General features: G+C 43.8%; 1 protein-coding gene across 2 annotated transcripts; it reads left to right on the top strand.

The window, feature by feature from the left end:
* The first annotated feature begins 645 nt into the window (after positions 1 to 645).
* Positions 646 to 22,766, top strand: zgc:92140 (uncharacterized protein LOC447854 homolog). Of its 2 annotated transcripts, none has more exons than XM_052073772.1 (6): positions 646 to 991; positions 14,504 to 14,636; positions 19,110 to 19,195; positions 20,468 to 20,532; positions 20,985 to 21,045; positions 21,926 to 22,766. In XM_052073772.1, exons 2-6 carry the CDS (start codon positions 14,546 to 14,548, stop codon positions 21,962 to 21,964), a joined length of 342 nt encoding a protein of 113 aa, XP_051929732.1. In that variant the 5' UTR covers positions 646 to 991; positions 14,504 to 14,545; the 3' UTR covers positions 21,965 to 22,766. The 2 variants fall into 2 exon arrangements, with proteins under 2 accessions (XP_051929732.1, XP_051929733.1); XM_052073773.1 differs by lacking the exon at positions 646 to 991 and adding an exon at positions 7,304 to 7,469.
* The last annotated feature ends 1,758 nt before the right edge of the window (positions 22,767 to 24,524 follow it).

The raw sequence follows: 24,524 nt of genomic DNA, 5'->3' as shown, positions 1-24,524 counted from the left end.
GTTAAGGTCCATGTACATTTTATATCTTCACTAGTAGGACAATTACATATTAAATGAGAGTGAAAATCGTGCGCTTGTTTGACAACTGCGCTGCTACTAGTACTCATCGTGGCATTGTAAAATTCTAATATTAGTACTCGTTCACAGACGACGGATGAAACGTGTTTCTATCAGTGGCTGTTTACAACTGTCGGGAGTAAAGGTAAAAAGTCATCAGTAAAATAAATGCTGACTAAAATACAGACACCAAGTAAATCTACTAAAGTGCAATAACAAAGTGTTTGCATTTGATTCCGGAATAATAAATACTTATGTACAGATTCTAAAAATCTACCTCAATATAGTAAAGTATTTGTACTTTAAATTATAAGTTAAATATTTGTACTTTGTCGCTCCCTGTCATTATAGATTCCAAACGTAGGTAGGAAAAGTATCAATCTAGTTACTGGTTTGGCCCTCAAAATGCCGGGGAAATAGGCAACCATGTTGTTTATTGTTTTTCAAAGTAAAAGCAATGTTTTATTTTGAAATTAAATACATGAATAAATATTAGACCGCCCCCGCCCAAAAAACAAACAAACAAATAAGCAAACAAACAAAAAAATACGCTACTGCCGTACCGCGAGTACTCGGGCTCCGGTGTACACGGCGAAAAAAAACTGTGTAATTCGGTACAGTATCGAAGTATTTATATTTGGATCTTTGGAAGAGGGTTGGTCTCCGTCTCGTCTCCCGCCGTGATTGGTGGCTTTGCTCGGCGGCAAGATGGCTGCGTTGGCGCCCTCACTCAATAGCGGCATCCTGGTGGAATGACGCAAGCCACACACTTCGCCTTCACTCCTCCGGAGGTTCGCAGTCACATCCCCGCCCGACCCACCACCACCACCACCACCACCACCGCCGCCGTCGCTACCGCCGAGCCCGGAAGAAGACGGAGCGGCTTCACCTCCCCTTCGAACCCGGACCGGGAGGAGCTGGCGCCTCTTGCGTCGTAAGTACTTTTTTTTCTCCTTCATGTGCTTCCTTCCGTGTCGCTTTGGTTGTTGTTTCTTCCCCCCCGACGCCGGGGATGTGCGTTCGCGTCGTTCCCCGGGGCTCCGCGGCTTTCTTTGGGCTTGGTGTGTTGTCGACAGCCCTCCACCTTCCACTCTTTCTCCTCTCCGCGCCTAGCGAGGCCCCTCAATCCGGGCAGGAGCACTCAACAGATGGAAGGAAGCCGCGGTGCTTGCCTGCCCGTTCAGTGGAAATCAAAGTGCTGCTGCACTCGATCAGCCTTTTCCGATCTTTATGGAGCCCAAGGCACTTCGGCGTGTTTTTACATCGGGAAATACAACCAACCGAACATCAGAAAACAAAAAATGTCACCAGAAAGTTTGAACTCAATGTGTTCCGGTGGCCAAACTCAATTTACTTGTGCAGTGGTAGCCGAACGTGACTGCAGTGGACCCAACTGCATGCGGCAACGGAAAAACTGCTACCTCATACAATATTTTATATATAAATGCATTAAAAAAAATTGAACCGCAAAAACATGGCGGGGTTGTCACTTCAGAGGCTGTTGCTCACGATTGAGTGCATCCATTCACTGTTTGCACCCCTGCAATGAGCTTGCCCCTTGGAAAAATAAATAAATCACAATTTAATTTATTTTTCTTCAAAATCGTTCAGCCCTACATTCCGAGCATTGGGGAAAGGTCGGGAATAAACAGATTTCTGAAAAATGTACTTAATTTAATTACTTGCCACTGCTGCTGCTTGCATGTGAGAACAGCTGACAGCGGGGCTCTCGAGAGATCCCAACACGATCAAGAGTCGATTACAACATCTGCTCGGTGGCTGCGGCGCGACGCCTGCCTGGCGCAAAAGTGGGTTGGCGTGGCCAGGGTGGCGCCTTATGCCCTCGTTCTGTAAATTTGCCTGCTGATCTCTCTGTCTGTCTGTCTGTCTCTCTCTCTCTTTGCGTCTCTGTGTCTCTTTGAGCGATTGTGCGTGCTGGCCTCCTTGTATCTCTCCTTCGATCTGCTTCATCCAGGTGCCAACTTTGAGCTGGGGTCTCATACTCGTGTGATAATACATATGACAATTTGACATTCCGTTTCGATGTTGGCAAGAATCGTGGAAGTCGACACGACTTGATTTGCTTTCGTGGCCTGGATCTGAATGAATCAGAATGACTTTGCGAAATACGTTTGAATAATTTTACCGTCCGTTCAAATGACACAGCCTAGCCAAAAAGTTTACGTTGGGGGTTCCTGTCAAATATCGGCATCTGCATCGGCCGAAAAACAAAACCAAAACAAATGCAGAGTTAGGCTGCCCTGTGCGGTTCATGACTGCGCACGGGCCCACCAGAGCGGTCAGGTGTGACAAGGTAGTCTGAAGCCCCCCCCCACCACCACCACCACCCCCGAAGTAAGCGTAATGTGATCCCGCAGGATTGTGTTCTTTTCTGCCCTTCATCTGGCCTCACCAGCACAGAACAATAAAAAGCTGCATTCGACCGCATCGTCGTCGCCTTGCGCTGCTACTTAATGCGGTCGCGCGTTGTTGTTGCAGTGGTCCGCTTGCGTCATTGGGATGCATTTACAGTGGCGGGTTCAGAGTCCACAAGCAGGGTTCACAATGTCTTTATCTTGCGTCTTCCCTCGAGATACGCTGATTCTCAGATCATCAGGTGTGTCCCTGGAACTGATTCAATTTCACTTTTTTTTTTTTCCCCTGAGAAGTAGAAGAATCGCTTGCATACTTCTCCAAATAAGAGGCCGAGTGTGCTTGCTTCAAGTTATTTGTAACTCCCAGTCGGTGTTAACTGTAAAATGTACATTTAAAACAAAAGAGAACGGAACATTTTGTAATTAAAAACCAAAGAGTTGAACCAAAGTATTGAATTCCATCCGTTGAACGTCTACTAGCTTAAATGCTAACGTGTAATGCAAAATACCGCGGAATTCATTTTAAATTCACAAGCAAGATTTTCAGGAAAGCTTTGACGGGAATTTAAGAGCCAATTTTCTAAGTTCCTCCAATTTTATTCCGATACGTTCCCATGGAAAGTTTCGTGGCTCCATTGCAGCTCCTCATGATTTCAACCACGGTTGCTGCACAATTCTTACCACGCAAATTGCTTGCAACCTGACTGTTTTCCCACCTTAGCAACCTTTGATGAATATGATTCACTATTGACTTGTATCGAAAATAATAATATCGCGTGTTGAGACGTGAACCGGGACGCTCGAGCGAGATGGAACGTTTCCCCGCGGCGGTGCGTTTGCCAATTAACTCAAAGATTGATTCATTTCCTTCGGATGAGATCATTTTCAATAAATATTAACGGCTGGCTGCTTTCTCTTCGTTTTTTTTTGGGGGGGGGGGGGGGGGGAGTTGCAGCCTAGCAGCTGCAGTCGTTGCAATTCAAACGAATCGGGGAGAGAAAAACGCAAACACGCGCGACCTTGTGCCGATCAGACAAATCCAGTGTTCAAAGTAATGAACACACAAATACTCATAAATATTTGTTGCATACTTATAAAGAAAAGATGGGAGTTTTTTTTTCTACCTGTATTTCAACTTTCTCCGTTCTCAAGGGGGAAAAAAAACCCGCAATAATTGTGTACCAAAATCTGCATTGCGGTTCGGCATTCACTTATTTGTGGATTTTTTAATTATTATTTTTTTTTGCGGAAACCCTTGTTTCTTCCCATGTTTGTTGTTTCTTTTGACTCCGCCCCCCACGTATTAGCTTTTTTTTCCCACTGTCAATCTAAAAAAAATATTCTCAGCTTGGAAAAAAAATCCTACGATAGTTGAAAATTTAAAACAAAGTTCTAGGGATAGATGATTTTCCCTGCGAGGAGGGGCGGGGAGGGGGGGGGGCGGTCGGAGGTTCAGGGTAGACAGGAGCGCCTCTGTTTTCAAGCATGAAAAAATGCACGCTGATTGACAGCATGGGACTTGTTGCATAGCTGTGGCGTGTACTGCAGAAGATTGTCAAGTTGTTATAATCGCACACGAGCCGAGTCTTGGCGGCGCGCCCGCGTTTTCTCTACAAGACCCTCAAAACCAGTTGAGCTGAAATGGACGCTTGACTGTACATGAACCTCGGTAGTCCATTGTGAAAGCCGCTCATTGAATTGTTTCGATCATGTCATTAGAGTGGATAAATACAGATTGTGAACAGTTGCGTACCGTTATTATACTGCGTTTTCGTGAAGTGAAACGCTTGTTGGATTAATTCCGGCAAGTCCCTTCCAAAGACCCAGGTGACAATTATATGACCCGCCCACTGTGTAAAGGACACAAAAAAACCGGAGCCAGACAGACGAGACGTCCATCTATGGATTATTTTAAATTTAGTACATACCGATTTAAAAGTTTAAGACATTTTGGAACCGTGAGTCATTCTCAAAAATGGGGCCGATTCGCTTACAAAGCAAATGCAAGGGGCCCTAGTTGCATTCCCTGGAGTGCTCCGTTTACCTAACCCTTTTTCACTGAGCGGTATATCCATCCATCTATCCATTTTCTGAACCGCTTAATCCTCACTAGGGTCGCGGGGGGGTGCTGGAGCCTATCCCAGCTGTCTTCGGGCAGTAGGCGGGGGACACCCTGGATCGGTTGCCAGCCAATCGCAGGGCACACAGAGACGAACAACCATCCACGCTCACACTCACACCTAGGGACAATTTAGAGCGTCCAATCAGCCTACCATGCATGTTTTTGGAACGTGGGAGGAAACCGGAGCACCCGGAGAAAACCCACACAGGCCCGGGGAGAACATGCAAACTCCACACAGGGAGGCCGGAGCTGGAATCGAACCCGGTACATGATCACTTTATTCTTATAAATATATAAATATCCGGCGGCTCGGTAGTCCAGTGGGTAGCACGTCGGCTTCACAGTGCAGAGGTACCGGGTTCGATTCCAGCTCCGGCCTCCCTGTGTGGAGTTTGCATGTTCTCCCCGGGCCTGTGTGGGTTTTCTCCGGGTGCTCCGGTTACCTCCCACATTCCAAAAATATGCATGGCAGGCTGATTGAACACTCTAAATTGTCCCTAGGTGTGAGTGTGCGCGTGGATGGTTGTTCGTCTTTGTGTGCCCTGCGATTGGCTGGCAACCGATTCAGGGTGTCCCCCGCCTACTGCCCGGAGACAGCTGGGATGGGCTCCAGCACCCCCCGCGACCCTAGTGAGGATCAAGCGGTACGGGAGATGAATGAATGAATATAAATATCCTATTTCTCCGTCATGACTACCATACTTCTGTGTTTGCACTAGAGCCCGACCGATTAATCAGGCAGCCAATTAAATCCGCGGATATCTTTTTAAAAATCCCCCGTCGACAGGCAATCGACTTGCTTTGCTTGATATTTGCCACAGTAACTCGGGACTTTATTTTCTTTGCGGGTGACCATTTCTTTCAGTGCGATATCACATACTCGTATCATTTCATATCAAGTGTCTACGGTACGATATCTCATCATTTGCAGTCAGGCCATTTTGGCCGGATCCCATTTGTTGGCTGTCTCGCTTTCGTTACTCTGACTTTGCTCGCTGTCACAGCGGAGGGAGATGACACAATTAACGCAGTTTGTGACAAAGTTGTTTACCCCGGAGCGGGCCAGGTCGCCATGTCTGGGGTTGAAAATGATTCGTCAGTGTACACGGTTGTTGTGACGGAGGCATGAATCGAGCGCCTTGTTGTTCTTATGCAAGGCATCATCCGCTGTCAGCAGTTGTGCTCTTCAAGCCTGCAGCGCTGTGGCGTATTTGTCTCGCATTCTGCTCGCTTCAAGAAATTAAAAAAAAAAAATTGCTATTCTTGACTTGTGTTTCCATGATTTCACGCCCCAAAAAGAACTGCGGCTAAAAAAAAAATCAAGCGGTTGAATATGGGAATAAAATCAAAATATGACAAAAGTTGAAGAAAACATTTTTGAAAGCTTTTTTTTTTTGCCACAAGAATGGTACAATGTAAAAAACGGAAAGGGTAGTTATATTGTGAAAAAAAAAGTTATCCGTTTTAAAATCTCTGAGAAGTTCTAACCATAGGATAACTATATGACACAGAGAAACCATATATAATTTTTTTACAGATATTTTTACCCCTCCCACACTCCTGAAACAGATTTCAACTTTTAAAAGTATCACTTTGTGCCTTTCTTCTCTCTCGCTGTCAAGAAATCCTCTTTTATCACATCACTCTGAAGAAATGGAAATGTCTTTTTTATTTGGGTCACGTTAACAATGGATGAGACAAAAAAAATTACGGTACAGTACAGTGTAACATTCCAAATAAATCTAATTTTTTTTGCCAAATCAACAAGCTTAATTTATTATCTCACAAAATAGATGAATAATCATGCCCAAGGATGTGCATTATAAAATAAGATAAGATAAGATATCCTTTATTCGTCCCACACTGGGGAAATTTACAGCCTCCAGCAGCAAGAATGTATGTAGAAAGAAGAAAGAGAAAAAAAACCATCATCTTTCAATTAAATGCAATATGAACACAAAATGGATAAATCGCAGTACTATTTACAATTTTTCCTTCACATCATTTAATTATTATTATTATTATGAGTGTTATATAAACACACAGCCGTCACTTTCTGCAGGCATAAAAAGCAAGACGGAGAGAGGGTGTAACGTTCAATAATCTCAAGCAAAAAAATACGATGAGCTCAAAGGCCTTCCTGTTTTCATTCTTCTTCCAAACTAAATCGTGTGCTACCATCTAGTGATCACTAATGGAATTACACCCAAAATAAATGCATGTTGCAAAATGGCAGGAAAGCAAAGGCGGAACCCGCCATCAATGCAGGTTTACTGTATACTGTTAAAAAAAAAAAAACCCTCAAAAACGAAAAATTGTGGCGGAAATGATGAACTGCGATATACTGTACCGGGTTTCACACTGTAATTTTGAAAAAACAAGCTTTTTCTCAATTGTTTTTCTGTCATTTTCAGTGCTTATAACCCCAAAACCAAAAAGCCGCCATGAAAGGCGTCACTTCTCCATTCAGGAGTCGGAATATTGAAGTGAGAAAGGTGAAGGCGTGAGCAAGTGTTGAAAAAGGGCGCCTTCCTCCCTCACGCTTCCTGCTCGTGTTCCTCTTGTCGTTCGCGTGGGCCCAGCCCGTTTTTCAGGCTCGTTGGCCGCTCGCCTTGGGCGTCTGCGGAATCTTTGGGCCTCGTGCGCTGCTCCTGTTTACCTCCCCACTCTACCATGCCCGTTCTCTCTCGAGTTCCTCCTTCCACAAACTATCTTTAAAAGGAGGCCTGTTCACACCAGTCACCACCCAAAGTCCACGTCGGCAGGATGAGGAGGGCAAAGCCCGAAGGGCTTGGTTAGCTGCATTGTTGTAAAAAAAATGACTCTTGGGCCGTGGGTGTGTTTTTGTTGTCGTTTAAAAGTTCACTCGATGGCTCCCGGTCTGGCAACCTGCTTGATGACATCACGACTAATGAGTAAGGCTTCAACCCTGCAGTGTATGATTAGAGGGGAACATCTGGAGTTGCATTTTATGTTAGCTTGGGGATTATGTTAGAGCAGCGTGTGTGACACAGAAGGAGGTGGCGAAAATCCTCGCACTCTGTTACGAGCAGTAAGTACATTTCTCAAACGTGGCCAGGTCATGATGGCATGCGGTTAGTCACAAATGGGTATTGAGAACTTGATGTTTAGCTTCAGCAGAATAGCAATGTTAAGCTAACATTAGCACCGGGAAACAAGCGGGCATCAGCCACGGCCGCTACATTGCTAGCATGACTGATGCGTGGTTGGTATGTGTTGCCGCAGCTTAGAAATGATGTTAACAAACAAAATATGTGAACAAAATAAATGTGCTTAATTCGATAACGCTTAAGAAAAAAAAAATACACCTGACGGTTGTGATTTTTAAAATAGTCATGGAATTTTTGCCTTTTTTTTTTGTAAGCTAGCGCACGATTTAACACGTTCTCACCACAAGGCATTCTGTTCTTGGAGCCAAAGACATACATTTTTTTTTTTTTAAATAAGACCATGACTGGGCAATATATTTCTTCTCCACATAAATCTGTTACTTCATCCTCGTTAATGCTGGCCGTTGCTGCGGTGTAGTTTGGATATTATTTATTAATTTTTTCAAACAAACAAAATATGTGAACAAAAAAAAAGTGCTTAATTGGATAGCAGTTAAGAAAAAAATACACCTGACGGTTGTGATTTTTAAAATAGTCATGGAATTTTTGCCTTTTTTTTTTTGTAAGCTAGCGCACGATTTAACACATTCTCACCACAAGGCATTCTGTTCTTGGAGCCAAAGACATAAAAAAAAATCTTAAATAAGACCATGACTGGGCAATATATTTCTTCTCCACATAAATCTGTTACTTCATCCTCGTTAATGCTGGCCGTTGCTGCGGTGTAGTCTGGATATTATTTATTCATTTTTTTTCATTGACTAATGAGTGAAGCGGCGTGTACAGCTGCGTTAATGTTACAATACAATACAATAAATGCTGATTTATATAGCGCTTTCACAACAGCGGCAGCTGTAACAAAGCGCGTAACAAAACAATTATCATAAAGTAAAATAATAAACACAACGCGTAACATAAAACACGGACAGTCATGCAGTCCTAACCACTTTTCCGTCACACGCTTTGTTGTTTGAAGCAGTTTGAGATGAAAGAGGAGCGAATCAAAGTGTCCTTTAACCAGTGGATCAGAGACGTCATGCTCAAAATGTGCACACGTCGGCTACAAGCCTGCAGTTGGACTGCATCGCGCTTGAGAGCGATACATTTTGACCCCCAAGAGACTCTGAAACAGCAGCCGGAGAGGAGTAGTAGGGACTCGTCTCCATCCACATGACACAAGAGCCGCGATGGAGTGCTCGCTTTGGAGTGCCGTGGATGACACATGAAGCAGATTCTCAAATGCAGAAATCATCATGCGTGGCTGACGTGATGGACGCAATGTTTGAAGGCAAAGAAAAAGAGGACATGACGGCTAAAATGAAGCAAATCCTCCTCTTGCATCGATTCCACCATTGACAAAAATGGAAATGACATTTAGTGGGTCTTTCTGTGATCGGATTTGGAATGAAAAGGACGTTCTGTTCGAGGTAGTACACCGTGTGGCTTGATCAGCCTCAATAAATAGAATTTCGTCTCAATGAAAAATCTTCGTTACCCTTTTGGATTTGTGTTTGAGAAATATTAGAAAAGAGCACAATACTACAAAAGCGTACAGTTTAGCTATTTACATTTACATGTACAATGTTAGCCAAGATGGCCGACGTGCATGGTTGCTCCATCTCCGTCTCTCAAACTTGGCGGAAATTTTTTTTCTCAGTTGCATTTTCCTGTCGAAAAAGAGCTTCTCAGAAGAGTGCAAGCTGCATATTTTCCTACACTTTGGCTGTAGGTGGAATAACTACGTGTCCTAAATATTTTTTTCCCCTTATGTGGTGTTATTTTTGTACCCCCCCCCACTCCCTCAACTCCCCTCCTCATTAATGGCTTCTGGGTAAATGACTAAATGACCTCCAAGGAGAGGAGTCATACCGTTAGGACGAAGAGTGTACTCTGTCATAAAATGTTGTTTTCGAGCTATTTAGGTTTGCAATCAAAATCCCACATTGAGTGCGCAGACGATTTTAGCCGCCAATTCTAGGACTCCCTTGACGAAAATGTGCTTGGTATTCCTCCTGTTGATTTGTGAACGAGATGACTTGATAACTCTTACCGATGACATTGATTTGAAAAGCAGAATCTTTGAGCAAGTGTGGCATTTCTTTTGGTTGTCTAACGAAACGATGTTTAGGAGTGCCAAACCACCCTAACCTGCCTAACCTCATTAAAGAAATGTCATGGCAGGACTCCGCAGATAATTTAGGATTCCAGTATTACAGCTTTTTTTAAATTATTTTTTTAAAAATATGATCAGAATAAACATACACGGTCTGCAGCCAAAAGGTGATTACAACAGCTGCGACACGTTACACAACTCCCAACGCCAGGTAGGTAGACGACGTTAACTTCCCAGTTTATTTAAGCCAGGGGTGTCCAAACTTTTTGCCAAGGGGGCCAGATTTTATGTGGTAAAATGTCGGGGGGCCGACCTTGGCTGACATTCTTTACATTGAACAACAATATTGTTCAACAAATTTTAGTAAGCCAGTCTGTTTCACATTTCCATTTTTATTTTAATTTCAACAATCTTAAGAATTACTTTTGGTTCATTTGAAACTGGTATATCACATGCAACTGCTTATTCACTTGACTTTTTCTTAAACAGAAGTCTCCTCAGTGCAAATTGATTGATTTGAAACATAAAATGTATCACCTTTTCAATAGTCACAAAACCTTTGACTCGAACAACAGGGAAATGAACAAGCAATACACATATCCACAACTGCAAGGATCATTTGAAATATGACATATCAGTCAATATAAACACGGAGTGATGTCTTGTTAACTCGTGAGTGATGCCCTCTAGTGTCTAAATGCTATTACTCACTTAGTGAATGCTATTACTCATTTAGCCACTAGAGGGAAGCAGTACTCTATGAAACATCACTCACCAGTCTACGAGACCTCAGTCAATGCAACACGTGTTCCATTGCGCCCAACCTGCGGGCCAGACGGCACTGATTTTATGACGGGGGCCGAGGGCCGGATGAAATTCGACCGCGGGCCGGATTTGGCCCGCGGGCCGGACTTTAGACATACCTGATTTAAGCGATAGCCGCTCAGACATCAACGAAGCTTCATGTCGGTTATCCGTTTTAATTTACAGGACTTGGAAATAGACGACGTGGACACTGGGTTGGACCCATGAACAAAACTATCAGTGTGACTGTACAGCTAACTAATGCACATTACAGATATTGTGTGCAAAGTAGCTAATGTACAAATACGTGTTGTGACCGAGCAAGATTACACGATTGTTTTCTGACTTGTGATGACTGGATTCCACTTGCTTCTGACTTGGCATGATTTTTGGCCACAGTAACTGGAGATGTAGTCACATTTGAAACTTCTCCCACCCTCTGCGTCGGCCTGTTGCTCCGCCCCACACACATAACCCGAATTAGAGCGGCCTGGCTCGCAGATTCACGCAGCCTAGCATTATCCCGCGCTCACAACAAAAGCTCTGGGGCCCGCCGACGCTCTATTTTTAGCACGCCGCTACTCACAAATTGACGTTTCAATACTCGCAAATGAGAGGCCTTCAATCGCGCGCCGCCGCAACCTTGTGAAGCTTTCTGCTTTCTGAAGGCGCCCCCCCCATAAGACAGGCGTGGGGGGGGGGGTCTTTAACTCGATGGACTTTTGCACTCTGACTTTATGAGACACATGATAAGTAAACAAGTATCATACACATACAGTACGTCCTTTTAGACTCTAAATATACTGTAATAGCATCTGAAAGTAATCTCTAAAATTTAGAGAGGTCTTCTTCAGTGTTTATTTTTCTGATTCTTTTTTTTTATCTAACTTTTTTTTTTACCCCAGATATTTGTACTTTCTCTTCCTGACAAATTTGTGATGTTTTTGTTTATAATATAGTTTCTTTAATGAAAGCATGCTAACTTAATGTTGCCTTGTAATGTGATAATTAGCTTAGATGCTACATTTCTTCCAGTAGACCTCAGTGCTGCTAACGTGGTACGACGATAAAGATGCACAACTCTAAATTTGGGCTTACCGAGTAGTTTTTTTTTAATGGTCATACAGCAGGAACATGAAAATGACCAAATACAATATAGGATTATGAGAACCCCTGGAGTTGTGGTTAGAGGTGTACCACAGGGAAGGCCTGCGCCAAGCTAATAAATCTCAAGTTCTCTCTTGCATGCCAGCTCAGTGCAATGAGAGATTCTTTCACAGATGTCTTCATCTTTTGCCATTGAAGTGAGGTGTTTGCGGTCCTCCAGAGAGCGGCGGCTGGCCCGTTGATTCGTCATTAGCTGACTCCTGCCAAGTGTGAAAAGCCGCTTGTTGGGTGCTGGCTATGTTAGCTAGCAGAATGATGCAAAAACCTCGCAAGAAGAAGCAGTTTAGAGGTTAAGATTAGGTTTAGGATCAGGATTATTATATTTATTTTGTGTGGTACTTGGTTTTAAAAAGTTAGAGAACCGTCGGCTTGGTAAATTTAAGGGCTAGCTAGCATGAGGTTAGGATTAGTGTAGGGGTAATGGTTCGTTTTTTAAGGGTTGATTGCTACAGTTTTGATTTGTTTATGGGGTTAGGAGTTAGGGTTAATTTTGTTTTAGGTACGGTATGTGGTTGTGTTAGTTAGGTTAGTTCAGTGGTTAGGTTGGGGTTAAGAATAGCTTAGCTGTTAGATGCTAGCCTTCGTTCAGTCATTAGGGTTAATTTATGAAGACCCCTGGTTTTGGGATTACCTGTTGTAGTTAATTTTGCTACTACCTTTGTCTACCTTTGTAGACAATTGTAAATAGTACTGCGATTTATCCATTTTGTGTTTATATTGCACTTAATTGAACGGTGTTTGTTGTTTTTTTCTTCTTTCTACCTACATTCTTTCTGCTGGAGGCTGTAAATTTCCCCAGTGTGGGACAAATAAAGGATATCTTAATATCTTAAATCTTACCTAACTACCACTACGGGGATTATTTCGGTACTAGGTTTTGTGTGTCTCTTGAAACGTGTCGTGTAAATCCATCCAAGGACAGCATTGATTCTGAAGCAGGTTTGATTCAGCAGAAACAACACAACAGCGTGCCGGATGACGATGGTTTAGTGTCCCATTGTACCCTAGCACAAAGATCCCGTCCCCACACCCTGTACACACCTGCTGCTACCTGCCACGTCTACACAAACGGAGAGTGGTTGCTTGTCTCAAACACACACACACATAAACATATACACACACCGTACACACAGTTCTCGTATTCACTTCAAACTCGAAAGCAGGTGTGCCAGAGAGTTCTTTTGATAACCGCGCTTGTTTTTTCCCCTCTCAACATATCCCATCGTACTTTGCACCCATCTGCAACGCTGAAACGGGCAATCGTCTGTGTGTGAATTTTTGTACGTTTGGAAAATTTGGGCCCCATCACGAACATCATACAAAATTTGCAAGGGTGGTACGAAGTCGCATAGTTTTCAAAGCGTTCAAATAATGACATGGGGTAAATATGCAATATGGCTAATAATATGTGGGGCCTGTGCTTTTCATGGGGGGGAGGGACCAGGCCGGCCTGCGAATAGTGAGTATGCGTACTAAAGTATGGGGGGAAAAAAATGGTAGTGTTTTGTAATCCGGGAAATTATTTTTTAAAATGTGATGAAGATTCAATATGTTTTCATGAAAAAAATGGGGGAAATGGAAGAATCTCCCACCCCACTCCTACCATTCATTCATTCATTCATCTTCCGAGCCGCTTAATCCTCACTAGGGTCAAAAAAAAAACTGATCTACAGTGGTACCTCGACTTACGAAATTAATTGGTTCTGGAAGAAATTTTCATGACTAGAAAAGTTTGCAAGTCGAGGCGCGTTTTCCATGTAAATGCCCTAATCCGTTCCAAACTACCCCAAATTCAGACATAAATGCTTAATTCATTCATTTTTCATTCATTCATCTTCCGAGCCGCTTAATCCTCACTAGGGTCGCGGGGGGTGCTGGAGCCTATCCCAGCTGTCTCCGGGCAGTAGGCGGGGGACACCCTGAATCGGTTGCCAGCCAATCGCAGGGCGCACAGAAACGAACAACCATTCGCACTCACACTCACACCTAGGGACAATTTAGAGCGTCCAATCAGCCTACCATGCATGTTTTTGGAATGTGGGAGGAAACCGGAGCACCCGGAGAAAACCCACGCAGGCCCGGGGAGAACATGCAAACTCCACACAGGGAGGCCGGAGCTGGAATCGAACCCGGTACCTTTGCACTGTGAAGCCAATGTGCTAACCACTGGACTACCGGGCCGCCACTCCTACCATATATTGATTAAAAAAAAAATCAACAAAATATTTGTGAATATTGTGCCGAACGGCAAATATTCAGTGGCCCGCCTGCCGTACGATCTGCAGATCTGCAGACTCGGGTCAATTAGTGGAGCCCACGTTTTCAAAGCAAACATGGTGAAGCAGCGTTTAGCTCTTATGCTGCACACCAACACAAGTGAAAATCAGACCAGAGTGTAAAGGATTTTAAATCCGGGTTATTTGTGTCTTTATTTTCAAATGTTTTTGAAGTTTTCGGCTCAATATTGTCAATGTATTTTCTTTTGGCAAGATAGATATACAGTCTATTTTTTTTTTTTTTGCTCTTCTTTGCTTTTGAATGTCATCGGCTGTTTTGTTTGCAAATGCTTTTAGGTGTCTTTGCTGGTCGTGAAGCACATCGAGTTACCTCGTCTTTTACATGCTAAATAACAACGGCTCTCTTGCCTCGCCTTGTTTGTACCCCGCTCTACAAGTCAATCTGTGGAATGAGCGCGGCACAATTTCCCCAAACGTGTCTTTTCGGTCCCCCGCAGGTGAGAGTGCGATGAGGAGAGCGTTCCCAGCGTGAGGAGGCCATGGGCTGCACCTCGGCCAAGCAGGTGTCGGCCGTGCCCAACGATGACGAGGGCCGTGGCAAGGCCTACAGCAACGGCGACCTCTTTGCAGGTCAGTTTGCACCACGCTCCCGCTCCCACGACTCCATTTCCTGTCCTTAATCTCCCTCCGCGTTGACCCTCTGGGCCCCGTGCGCCCGCTTTCTCGCCATCCTGTTGCGATCACGGTTCCTAATCCTCTGGCCTCAAAGCAAGTGTCGTCCGCATTATTTTATGCGAGGTGTCCTGGGACGTGCCGACAGAAGGAGGTTACCGAGCAGAAATTAATGGGAGTGCTTTAGCACCGCTAAATGGGGATTCGTTGTATTAGTGTGCGTGCGTTTGTGTGTCTCTTTGTTGCTTGTGTTTGTTACAGCTCGCCCGTCAACAGATTGCCAGTCAGGCCTTGCTCTCTCGAAACGCGTTTGTGTCCCAGATATTGTCTGATGCCGTCAGATTGTGGCCACTAAACCCCTGACGACCCTTTCCTCCTCCTCCTCCTCCTCATGCTGCCGCTTCTGCTCCTCCTCCCCTCGCTCTCGCACAGTAACCGGAAAAGGCTGAGCTCCACGACCCAAACGCCACTTGAATATCGGCCCCTCTCTCAACGCGGTTCAGTTTACCCGCTCGGTTGTTTCGAGGCGACGTGTCGGCCGAGTGACCCAGCGGGGTCCATCTTCTCTTCTGACGCCGGCCATTTTTTTTTTTGTGACACATGCGTTTTTTTGTTGTTGTAGTTGTTCATCTATGATATTATTCTTATTATAGCGTGACGCCTTGACTTGTGAGTTTCATTTGTTCCCCTGGCCGAGCTTGTAACTCGATTCACAAAGGAAATCAATCCTAATTGCGGTTTTACAAAGTCATCATGAAAAAAAGGGCCATTGGATGTGTGAGTCTTGAAGGGGCGTGGCCTCGTGAGTGACATCCGAAAGGCGGAGCTCCTGATCTGCGTGTGAGCTGTGGTCTCCCGCAGCCGTTTCGTTCGTGGAAGGGCATGAAGTGCATCGAGGACTGTCGGAAGTTGGTCGAAGGTTACATCTTGACTGGGAGGGCAGTCTTGTGTGTCGGGGAGGAGCAAGGTTTAGCCTGTGTCGTCATGGAGAGTTTTAAATTTTTTTTATTTTTTGGCATTTTTATTTGTTTTTGCCATTTATTTTCAATGATAGCGTTGTCAGGTGTGATCATAGTTTTTTAACTCCCACGTTGTTTGTTTTTATTTATTTATTTGTAATATTTCACGGTTTTGTTTGAGAACCCAAATAGAATGTTTGTTTTTGTCGATATTTTTTGTGAAATTCTGTTCCAGTTCAGTAAGTAATGTAGAAGATGCTCGGTTTGCTTTGGTGGGGCACAAACAAACGGGAACATAAATTGTCAACTCGGTGGACTGCATGTGAATGTTTAGTGTGTCCTCCTCGAACCGGCGACGAGACGAGACGTCATAAAGAAATGCGTCACCTCAGAAGAATGGCCTCTCGGCTTAAAAGTATATCAAGTATTTATAATATCAGTCCTGTTATTTGTTTTCACTATAGTGTCCCGACTGTCCTGAGTTTCGAATTTTGGCAGCCCTGCACAGCAAATGTTCTCCAAATTAAATCACCACAGATCATCTTTTTTTCTTTTTTAATAAATCAATTTAAGAAGAAAATGCAATTTGCTGCAATACATAAAATTATTTTTTTTTAATCAAAGCTGTTATGTTGGGGTTTTTTGTTGGTTAATAAAACTCTTGCTTTAGGTCCCAGGGATTTACCTGCAAAAAAAAAAAAATCTACAAAATTAGAACGTTGCTCCTCAAATGAAGTCATTGATTTTCAAAACTGCTCCGTAAAAACAAAAATGTCTCATTTGGAGTGGTGTTTTGGAACAATACTTAACAGTGCAGCAGCAATACAATATCTTGACTGACACCGACCTTTTTATGGATTAAAAAAATGATACTTTACACATCCGCACAGGCTTTCACAATTCGCATTGCGAGAAATCTCGAGGCTAATTGCACGCACTTGTTTTTTTTTTTTTTTGGGTGACAGTCTGAGTCAGATTCTGAAGCATTGCGCTTTTTGCGGCAATTCCTTTCACCTTGCCTACTCATCTGCACCCTCCTCAGGCTGTCGACTATTAAATATGACATTTTATATCAAATGTGTCCCAGCTAATAGCTTTTAATTCCTCGCCGCGGCGACACACTGTTGCTTGTCGGCCGACGCCTGTGAAGTGTTATCACGCCCTGCGTGCGTGAACGCGTACGTGTGTTTCGGCATGCTGAGACACGAGACGCCTCGCTCCCACCGGTTTACATTCCTCGCACACAAACAGCAGCAAACAGCAACCCCTCCACCCCCGACCCCCCCGTAACTTCATCATCTTCTTTCTTTTTCTGTCGTCAAATCTCGGGCCAGCTTTCCTCTTAATTTCTTACCGACTCCCACCATCATTTGACATTTGAGGTCGCCGCAGTGATGACGCACTCACAAGGACTGGACAAGCATGACATGAAGCACACGCCAGTGCATCTTCACCACACAAACACACACACACACACACACACCTCGGGCGGGGCGAAACAATCAGCTGGGTGCAAAGTTGCACAGATGGGACGGATAAACGCTACTGAGAACTCGCGGGGGCAAAAGCAACAGCGCAAAACTGATACAGTGGAGTGAACGTAAATCACATCCGGGATGGAGGGCGGGGCGGGGGGGTGGCAAATATGGAAGGGAGGGGTCAGGGTCACTGTCACACACTCTGACAAATGTATTCTCAACAGACGGCGCTCTTCATTTTGTAGCATTTCCCTTGACTGCACCGCTTCCAGTACACGTTTGTGCATGGTGGATGATTGTCCAATCAGATTTCAGCCTGGATGTGTTGCCGGGTCAATCTTATCCACTCAGGGGCCTTCACAAATCGGAAAAAGCTCATTGATTTTAGTTCACAAAGACGAAATTGGATATTTTTGCTCTATTTGGAGTTTCAGTTAGTTTTTGTTTTTAAAGCATTTTCGTTCATTAGTCATTTTTTAGTTCTTTGTTAAAATGCTTTCAGCGCGACATAAATAATTTCCATTACAGAAAATGTTTTTTATTTGTAGTTAGTTTTGGGTGTGGCTATAAGAACCTTACTTGACAGTATTGCACTGAATGAAATGACAATATACAATAAAGCACTTGCAGCTTATAGATATCATGATGTCATTCTGCAGCTCCATCTGTTGAGCATGTCTTAGCCACCAGGGTGCAGTATAACATTCAGTAAGGATAAATGAAAAAAAATAATCGGACCTGCTCAGCATTCCGCCGTAATCTTCGTCAAAATTCAAAGGAAACGGAATACGTAATACATCTGAGTACTTGTACCGTCTTTCTACATGTGTTGCTACACCTTTAGATCACCGAGGCATGACTTGGATGCAAAATTCGTTAGCCTGTCAATTTCGTTTTCCATTCACGGTTAGCTTTAAGCTAATGGGATTTTGTATCAATCAGTTATTCGAACAGTATCACCCAGCATGTGGAAGCTGGAGACCGTGCGCTCCCTCTGTCACTCACTAGGCCACACCCACCTTCACCTCCGATAAATCTATGCATTTTCATTGCTTTTATTTAGCTATTTTATTGATATTATTCAGATACGGTGCTCTTTCGCTGTCTCATAAATGCGTAACGAAACACATCGGATCCTGTGAGAGTGAGTACGCAAAATGATCATGAGATGAGACGAGGCGACGGAGCCACAACGGAACACATTTGTGACCGTTGACTGACAGCCGGGGCGATGCGGGGCACGGTTACCACGACGACCGACGGCGCAACACCAATAAGCGGCCGACGGTTTACAATACGCGGGACAGGTGAATCACTTTAAGTGCGACAAGACACTCCACACGGCGACGATCCGGCCCAAGTGTGCTGTGAGGCGTCGTATTATTTATGAATTTACCACACTCAGCGCCACTGAGCTCATCTGCAGCGTCTAAAGCTGTTCAGGGACACATTCACTTTAATCTCCCATGGCAGGGCTCCTCCATTAAAAAAAAAAAGAGTTCAGGAGATCCGGTTGTGTTCAAGTTGAGGTTCGAAACAACCGAATGGAGTACCACGATTGTTATTCCGGAGATTTTTTTTTTTTGTCTTTGCTGTCCAACAAACGATTATTTCAAAAATAATAATAATTTTGTCCCTTTATTCAAAAACACGACAAAGTAAACTTCAATTCAATGATTCGTTCACTGATTTGGTCTGTCACGTGTTTTATTTTGAAAATTCACCATAGCAATAATCATCCAATTGAAAAAGGAATCGAAATTATATTTTGGGCGATTCATTATATAGATAGAATTTTTGTGAAGTCATTTTTCTCCCTCTCACCCACTTTAAAACACATTTAAGTGAATACATACTGTGTGTGAGTGACTGGGCATGAGCTGTGGCTGACAGCAGTTTTCGCTGTTCTCCTGGCAGTCACTAAATTGCTGAAAAGTGCATTGGCAACAAGACATTTCACAACCTTGTTAATTGTGACTCTCTTTTTCTCCCAGATGAATACAAGGCGAAGGGACTGGAGGAGGTGAAGTACATGAGAGGCGAGGAAAACCGGGTCAATGTGCGCAACCAGGAGAACTTGGTGAGACGCGTATGCGCAAGGTTCTGTTGTCAGTTTGCTTTTTATTTTATTTTATTTTTTTCAATTTGCTACACTTGCCCACTGAAAATGTATTTTATTTATTTTAGTCCACATTATTGGTCTCACATTTTCTAGTTAATTGATTCTAAGTAAAATAAGGAATATGTTTTCTTTGCTGCCCCCCCCCCAATTTTTTTTTTTTAAATGAGAGTCAATCAATTAACATCACTTTGAAGAAGCGAAAAAAAAAATATCTCACTCGCACCGTTTTCCAAATTAGGTATCGTGCTTGCTTCAAGCTGTGTGCTCCCTAACATCAACCGGTTCAACCAAAACCCAATAAATCTGCTAGCTTCATGTTATCATGACAAAACGCCATAGACGGGCGAACGGAATGTACCATTGTTGCTGTAGTCACCATATTTTCAAACAAATGCTGCTTTCACACACACGTGCAGCAGCCACGCGTACAAATGGAGCTTACGGTGATACTGGAGCTCAGTGGGGGAACCTTCTCTGCCTCTTGTTGGGCATTATTTCTTTTGAGTAGACCTCAGTGCTGGCTGACACGTTGCGGCACAATGTATAATGAAGCACGGTATGGTGGGGGAACGCTGCATTTCAAAGTTGAGTCACATGTGTGTGTGTGTGTGGTAGCGAATCAGGTAGGTCTGCCTCCTGTCACGCTCAGCTAATAAACATGAACATAATGCAAGTCATTCATCAGAAGCGGCCACCTGTTTTATGTCAGCGCGCCGACACTCCGTTTAACGTGAGCTGCTTCTCCTTCGGTCCGTGTAAGACACGATTCCAGGCAGAGGTTCGATGGTAAAATGGAAGTCAGACGGGTTTCGTTGGGTTTTCGCCATAAGCAGGCAGGCTCCCGCTTTAGGTATTCGCGCCTGTTTGCATGTGCGGTTCTTCTACAGTGTGTTTTATCTTAGCGGTTGCTCCAAGGTTTATTTCGTCGTAGCATTAAGCTAGCGGGATGTTCGTCAGATGATCGTTTAGTTTGAACGCTTTTGACGTCGCTAATGATTCGTCGTCTTTTCTGTTTTATGTGCCAATTTTAAAGAAAACTTCAACTAGCACTAATTAGCAGCTTGAAGCAAGCACGCATTGCCTCTACGGTACGTTAGGCCTCCGTCTCCTCTCCTCGCCAAATAAGTACGTGAATCCACCGGCTGCTTTTTAATCAACGTAAAAAGCGCCGAGGAGTCGTCATGATGACAAATGTTGTGTCTGTGTGTGTGCGCGCGCATGCGTTTCCAGGAGAGAAGTAACACATCGCAAAGTGGCAAGTTCCAGAAAGAGATGGCGGCAAATATTAAGTCAAAGTAAGTGGCCCGAAAGTACCTAATTTTGCATCGGTGCTGTTTTACACCCAAACGTTATACCACCGAAGTTTTCCTTTACTACACAACAAAAAAAAAGTCCTCCATCCTCTTCATTAAAGCGATTTCACACAAGGGCTACATGGAAAAACGTTGTTTTGCTAGCGCTAGCTGTCATAGAGTAGTGTTACGTGTATCCAATGCTGTGCCCGCTCACTGAAGTCTACCCCGATATTTTTACGAGACAGATATTCAAATTCCTTCCGGGCTGAGCCGTTCTCACACTGTACTAAGGAATGGCGTGTGTGTGCGTAGAGGGAAGCGGGCGAGGAGGGGTTTAGGGGGGGTGAGGGAGTTGGTTGGAATGGAAAATTCTCATGATGTATTTGTTGCCGCCGCCGCTGCCTCCTCCTCTTCTTCGTCCTCATCCTCCCAACTTCCTCTCGTTCGCTCAGCATTCACACGTCAGAGAGCCAGCAGGAATTCTTCCGGATGCTGGATGAGAAGATTGAGAAGGTGAGGGGCGGGGAGGGCGGAGCGCATGCGTTTGTTTGTTTGTCTCGTTGAGGAAGCGGCGGGAGGGCGAGAAGTGGCCTGTACATCCCTGAGTGGGTGGTGTGGGGGGGGGGGGATGTTGCGGAAAAAAGTGACTTTTTGCCAGCAGTTTGTCTTCAAAAAGTGAAGATACAAATTCAGCGAGCGGTGGGTTAGTCTGTGATGAATGGATGGATGGATGCCATGGAAATGCCATTTATCAGTTCCACCGTTCCCCTAAAAACAATTTTAATAGTGAAAATGGCACTCTTGAATAAAATAGATAGTGATGACATCATTAAATCGAATTAAAGAGAGTTACAGGTTTTATCACACGGCTTCAACAGAATATCCTTTTTTTAAACATTTTTATTTTGGGTGTTCCTGCTTTGGCCACCAGGAGGCAGTGTAAGTCAGGCAGCTGGATATACTGTTTATTGAGACATCTCAACTCTTCTCTGCCCATCGGTATGGCATTGATATTAGTCGCTCGTCACAGCGGATAAAGAATTTGTGACTGCGAGTACTTTTACATTGTCCACTTAACAATCGCGGCGGCGTTTGCGTGCAGTCCGTCGCTTAAAGGGTTGGAGTGCCGCAGCATATGGGAGATGCCATTTGGCATTAGCGTTAAGATAGTGGACAGGGAAGTGTATGATGTTGTTTTATTTTTAGTTGGACAGTAAACTTCAACTTGGGCGGGCAATGAACGTATCGTAATGTCACTTATAAAATGTAAAGCTTTTTGCTTCAGTACAATGGGCACTGTGCTGCTCCTGATGTCCCTAATGTGCGGTATTTATTCTTTCAAATGTTCATCTTTATTTTGATGTATATTATATATATTTTTTTCATGAACCAGGGACGTGACTACTGCTCAGAGGAAGAGGAGGGGTCATAGCACAGAGGGCCCCCCGCCCCACCTACCAACACCCCCACCCTCCTCAGACATCACACCAACTGAGACCCTCACAGTGTGTATGCATAGTGAGAGCGTGTGAGGTCAATCAGTATTTTACCAGCAGGGGGCGTGCATGTGCGGGAGATGGCAAAGGAAGTATTTGAACTTGAAAGGACCAAGGTGGGACAAAAGGACATCTTTTTCTGCCCCCAACCCAAGGCCGGGGCCCTGAGTGCACTGATGGGTGAAAGGACCGAGTGAATGGGGGACAAACTTTCTCAAATGTGGCGGTCCATGCAGGTGAGGAAGAATTTCAGAACATCACGCAGAACTTTATTGCTGGACAAGCCGGACGGAAAGAGTTTGTGATATTTTAATAAGAGGCAGAAGTCCGCTAGTCCGCTACCTTATTGTCCCCCCCCCCCCCTTATTTTTTTTTGAACACTTGTAAATTATCAACATGGAGCATATTACTGCCGCCTCATCCTCCCTCAACACATACGCACACACACTTTCAGTTCACCAGCAACATTCAAGCCAGCTTCTTTTCTTTTGGTCATTTTAGAGCGTACACACACACACACACGCAAACATGCACACACACATGCTCGCTCACTCAGGCACTGTAGCAAATTAACAACTGAAGAGGGAGGATGAGAATCAGGAGGATGAAGCGAAAGCGCGCTTGCTGTGGAGATGCAGACCCGATGACCTTTCTGTTCTTTTGTTTACCGGAGATTTCCTTGTTATATTATTTGTATATGTTTTTTTTACTCTTAAAATTAAAATGGCAAAGCTTGTACTCTGTGTGTGAGAGAGTTTGTGAGAGTGCTTAAATGATCTGTTCATGGAAGAGTATACTGTATTGTCATCACAGTATATTGTTTCTCTTGGCTGCACTGCTTCCAGCACTTGTTTGTGGATTTTTTTTTGTCCAATCAGATTTCAGCCCCTTTGTGTTGCTATGTCAATCTAATCTGTCCCAGGCCTTCGAGATCCCCACAATCGACGCAGATTACATAAATTTCAGAACCTGCGTGTCTGGTGAGTATACTATATTTTATTCATGCTGTTACATTGCATTTTTTCACATTAGCTTTCTACTACTATTGATGATGAAAATCGAGGCGCCTGAAGGTCCAAGTACCAAATGCACACGTCGTCACTACATTTCGCTTGGCACATCACCCGCCGCCAATTTGTATGTAAAGCCTCTCCACCAGTGTGGATTACCTCCTCACACGAGTGGGAGGGAGGCCCACCCCCCTCAAGCTTTCACAATTAGATTTTGCATTGATGCTGCACGCCCACAAAGGGGTGACCTACTTGAAATCGCCACCGTTCTGCGCAAACACGCGACATTCGCATTCATTTATGACTCCGCCCCCTTTTTGTTTTGTTGGTATGGTTGTTTTGAGTTGTTGTTGTTGTGAATTGAACACAAAGGGCGAAGAGGGAATTGTTCAGTGTCGACGTTTTACTCCCGAGGTTGTCATTAGCTGAGTAAGAGTTGTTGGAACGAGTCCAGTTTGCAATCAGTGTACAGCCTGACGTGGCTTGTCATAAGCTCCTCAACAGGATGGCAGCGTTTATCTCACGTTCTCTCTACAACGATACTCTGTGTGTCAGAGAGAGAAAAATAGTAGCCTGTGTGTGAGTGAAAGAGAGAAGAAAAGACAGTAAGAGTTCCTGTGACTACCTGTTGGGTTGTGTGTGAGAGTGAAAAATAGTGTGTGCGTGCCTTAGAGAGTGTGTTGTGCGTGTGTGTGAGAGAGAAAGTGAAAGTGTCACCGTCAAGGTTTTTTTTCTTCTGACACGTTTGCGTGTAGCAAGAGCGCCCTCTGTCGCTCAAATATTTCCTTTCTCTACTACAGTCTCGACTTGTCAAATCAATTTTCCCCCATTACACTGAATTGAAATGCCCCCAAAAAAGGAACGGTTGCGTGTTTTTTATTAAGAAAAATAAAAATTACGGCATTGCATAAAACATAACAAAATAGAATGTTAAAAAAAAGTTTTTGTTTGGTTGTTGTAAAATAGTTTACCAGTGTGTTAATCAAGGGTGGGACTGTTGAAACTGTTCACTCGACCCTCATAAACATGCAATTGTTGTTCTTTGAAAGGTCAAAGGGAAATCTCGAAACTGTGAAGAATATTAAAATCATCACACCTGCTCATTAGCTTTTCATATTTTAGGCAAAAATAGGACCTCTCGTTTGATTGTAGATTATTTTTTTAATCCAACAACGAATGATGTAAGACAAAAAAATACAATTCACATTCCTCTGACACATTAAGAATTAATTCATGCATTTATGTCAGGCAAGATATTAATAGATTTTTGAAAATATCCTTCAAGCTATTAATTCATAAGGGTCAAACGTATTTATTTTGGGTGACTGCAATTGCATGATATATCCATTAGATGGCATCGTAAAGCAGGTTATTTTCACCCTCTCCTGTACCCTATGGTATGTTTTCCTGTTTTTATGGCGTCCAGTAAATAAATGAAAAGTTCATTCGGGACTGTTGGCTCTCCTTTCCCACATCTGGGGGCATT

Source organism: Hippocampus zosterae, chromosome 8 (genome assembly GCF_025434085.1).
Source record: "Hippocampus zosterae strain Florida chromosome 8, ASM2543408v3, whole genome shotgun sequence".
NCBI classification, from domain to species: Eukaryota; Metazoa; Chordata; class Actinopteri; order Syngnathiformes; family Syngnathidae; genus Hippocampus; species Hippocampus zosterae.
The sequence above is the reverse complement of the archived record's forward strand: the minus strand, read 5'-3'. Positions and strand labels throughout refer to the sequence as shown.

Coding starts and splice junctions, on each gene's coding strand:
- zgc:92140 (XM_052073772.1), top strand. CDS start 14,546: ATGGGCTGCACCTCGGCCAAGCAGGTGTCGGCCGTGCCCAACGATGAC. Junction 20,533..20,984: donor GCGGCAAATATTAAGTCAAA/GTAAGTGGCCCG, acceptor TCGTTCGCTCAG/CATTCACACGTCAGAGAGCC. Junction 21,046..21,925: donor TGGATGAGAAGATTGAGAAG/GTGAGGGGCGGG, acceptor TTCATGAACCAG/GGACGTGACTACTGCTCAGA.